The sequence below is a fragment of the Penaeus chinensis genome, chromosome 38 (genome assembly GCF_019202785.1).
Source record: "Penaeus chinensis breed Huanghai No. 1 chromosome 38, ASM1920278v2, whole genome shotgun sequence".
NCBI lineage: Eukaryota > Metazoa > Arthropoda > Malacostraca > Decapoda > Penaeidae > Penaeus > Penaeus chinensis.
In genome coordinates, this window is record NC_061856.1 from 22,015,641 (window position 1) to 22,019,538 (window position 3,898).

General features: G+C 36.6%; 1 protein-coding gene across 1 annotated transcript; it reads left to right on the plus strand.

Annotated features, from left to right (window-relative positions):
• Positions 1-1,802: 1,802 nt before the first annotated feature.
• On the plus strand, positions 1,803-3,699 carry LOC125046093 (hemocyanin subunit-like). The gene is made up of 2 exons (XM_047643730.1): positions 1,803-3,024; positions 3,165-3,699. The coding sequence occupies exons 1-2, from the start codon at positions 1,818-1,820 to the stop codon at positions 3,596-3,598; spliced, it is 1,641 nt and encodes a 546-aa protein (XP_047499686.1). The 5' UTR covers positions 1,803-1,817; the 3' UTR covers positions 3,599-3,699.
• The last annotated feature ends 199 nt before the right edge of the window (positions 3,700-3,898 follow it).

Sequence of the window (3,898 nt, forward strand, 5' to 3'; positions counted from 1 at the left end):
CATATGTATACTTATATATACATAATATATATTACTGTGTATATATATGCATACATATATATACATGCATACATACGTACATATATATACATCTATATAGAGATGTCAATGGCTAGTCTATAGTTGAAATTATGTATATATGTGTGTGTATATATATGTATGTATGTATGTATGTACATATGTGTGCGTATACAAATATACTTATAAAAAAATATATTTATATAATTACATATATATAACTATATATTTGTATAGTTATGTATATGTGTGTGTGTGTGTACATATATGTAATTATATAAATATACATTTATATATGTATATTTGTATACACACACACACACATATATGTGTGTGTGTGTGTGTGTGTGTATACAGATATACATATATAAATGTATATTTATGTAGTTATATATATACATATATATATAACTATTTATTTGTTTATATATATATATATATATATATATATGTACGTATGTATATATATACTTATATATATATATATATATATATATATATATATATATATTTATACATATATATATATGATTGTGCGTGTGTCAGAAAGTTTTTATGTATATATATATATATATATATATATATATATGTGTGTGTGTGTGTGTGTGCATGTATTTGGGGGTGTAACTATGCCTACGGTTGTCTATATTTATGTGAGTGTTAACACATGTGTGTGTATTTCTGTGAGTGTCTACACTTGTGAAACTGTGAAAAATGGAATAATGAAATGCAGCATTGATATAGATATCTAACAACCCTCCCTGACCAGAACGCGAACCTAGGTCACTCCAGGGTATGAACTGGAGTACCTTTACTAAACCAACTATACCACATGACCCAACTAGGATCTAACTAGCTCCATAAACATTGCCTATCTACTCATACATGAGTAATGATAGCGAGGTTTTGCACACACTCCCCGTGGGCACTCGGTGGAAATTGATTTAGAAATTTTAAACCGAGGTCAGATGTACTGAGGTGCATGTGTTCGTGTACGCACGCGTGTTTGTTGTGTGTATATGCACATCCACGCACATATAATATACATATGAATAATATACAATATACACACATATATACATATACACATATATATAATTTAATGTACATATACACATAAACATACACACATACAGATACAAATTCATATATATATATATATATATATATATATATATGTATATGTATATATGTGTGTATGTGTGTGTGTGTATACATATAAATGTGTGTATGTATGTGTACATATATATATTCATATATATTTATATATATTTATCTATATATATATATAAATATTCATAAGCAAATATATATATATATATATATATTCATGAGCAAATATATACACATATATACATACAAATACAAACAAACATATATATATGTATTCTGTATTTATTCAATTATATATGCTTGTATGTATGTATGCACACACACCTTTGCCGCCATAATTTGAGTCATTTCAACTGCCACTCTTTCCAGGTGTGTCTGATGCCCAGAAGCAACACGATGTCAACTTCCTCTTGCACAAAATCTACGGAAACATTCGTGATGCAAACCTGAAATCCATCGCTGATTCGTTCGATCCCGAGGCTGATTTATCCCACTACAGTGACGATGGTGAGGCAGTTCACAAAATCGTGAAAGACCTCAAGGATCACAGACTTCTCGAACAGAAGCACTGGTTCTCTCTCTTCAACCCAAGACATCGTTATGAAGCACTGCAGCTCTTTGACGTTTTTATTCACTGCAAGGACTGGAAAACATTTGTCAGCAATGCAGCCTACTTCCGTCAAATTATGAATGAAGGAGAGTTTGTCTACGCCTTGTATGCTGCGGTCATTCACTCACCTCTGGCTGAACACGTTGTACTTCCCCCACTCTATGAAGTCACACCCCATCTCTTCACCAACAGTGAAGTCATTGAAGCAGCTTATCGTGCCAAGCAAACGCAGACACCTGGTATATTTAAGTCTACTTTCACAGGAACCAAGAAAAACCCTGAACAAAGAGTAGCCTATTTCGGAGAGGATATTGGAATGAACACTCACCACGTTACCTGGCATATGGAATTCCCATTCTGGTGGCAGGACAAATACGGTCATCATCTTGATCGCAAGGGAGAGAGTTTCTTCTGGGTACATCATCAGCTTACTGTCCGCTTCGATGCCGAACGTCTCTCCAATTACTTAGACCCTGTGGACGAGCTGCATTGGGATAAGCCCATCGTTCAGGGCTTTGCACCCCACACCACATACAAGTACGGAGGTCAGTTCCCCTCTCGGCCAGATAATGTAAACTTCGAGGATGTGGATGGTGTTGCTCGCATTCGAGACTTGCTCATCGTTGAAAGCCGAATCCGTGATGCCATTGCTCATGGTTACATTGTTGACAGAAGTGGTGAACGCATCGATATCATGAATGAACGCGGCATCAACGTCCTTGGAGATATTATTGAATCATCTTTGTACAGCCCTAATATCCAGTACTACGGAGCCTTGCACAACACTGCTCACATTGTACTTGGTCGTCAGGGAGATCCCCATGGAAAGTACGATTTACCCCCAGGCGTGCTGGAACACTTCGAAACTGCCACACGTGATCCCAGTTTCTTTAGGCTACACAAATATATGGATAACATCTTTAAGGAGCACAAGGACTCCCTTCCTCCTTATACTCAAGAAGAACTCACATTCGTAGGTGTAAGCGTTGATAATTTGTCCGTAAATGGAGAGCTTGAGACCTACTTTGAAGACTTTGAATACAGCCTTCTTAATGCCGTTGACGATACGGAACAAGTTGAAGATGTAGATATTTCTACTTATGTGCCTCGACTCAATCACAAAGATTTCTCTTACAACATTGACATCAACAACAACAATGGCGATGAAGCACTGGCAACAGTCCGCATTTTCGCTTGGCCTCATCGCGATAACAATGGTATCGAGTATTCCTTCGATGAAGGTCGCTGGAATGCCATTGAACTAGATAAATTCTGGACCAAGTGTAAGTATATCTACTTTAAGCAGCTATATTTTATTTATAAATTATTATCAAATAAAGTGTTCATCACTAATATACTAATGCTTTTATCCATGGCCATTTGCAAACACTTGAAAATGTTTCATGCAATATTCTTTCAACAGTGACACCAGGAACCAACCACATTGTCCGTAAGTCTTCTGAGTCTTCGGTTACCGTCCCTGATGTACCGAGTTTCCAGACTCTCTTCGATAAGACCAAGGAAGCTTTGGGTGGTGGAGACTCCAGCCTTGAAAACTATGTGAGTGCCACTGGCATTCCCAATAGGTTCCTACTTCCCAAGGGTAATGAACAAGGTCTTGAGTTCGACCTTGTCGTAGCAGTGACCGATGGTACGGCTGACGCAGCAGTGGATGGCCTTCACGAAAATACCGAATTCAATCACTATGGTTCCTCTGGCAAGTACCCAGACAATCGCCCACACGGATACCCACTGGATCGCAAGGTTCCCGACGAGCGTGTATTCGAAGATCTTCCCAACTTTGGTCATATTCAGGTTAAGATTTTCAACCATGGTGAACATATCCACCACCATTAATTGGATTAACCAAAGACTTGGCACCTTTAACTTACCTGATTTCAAATAGCCTGGAATTGGAAATGTAACCCTTTTCATCCTCAATAAAAATGTGAAACCTATGAAATTGCTTATACTACGCTAAAATATGGAAACAATAATGCTGTCCAGGTGACATTAATGACCAATATAGCAGCAGCACTAACAGTGTCTTATTAATAACGATTAAAATATTGAAACAAAAATAGGAAATTATAGACAATATGTTATGCTGGTAATGAAAAGGTTTAGAGAATGCGTTTAAAGTGATAATTGTAACAA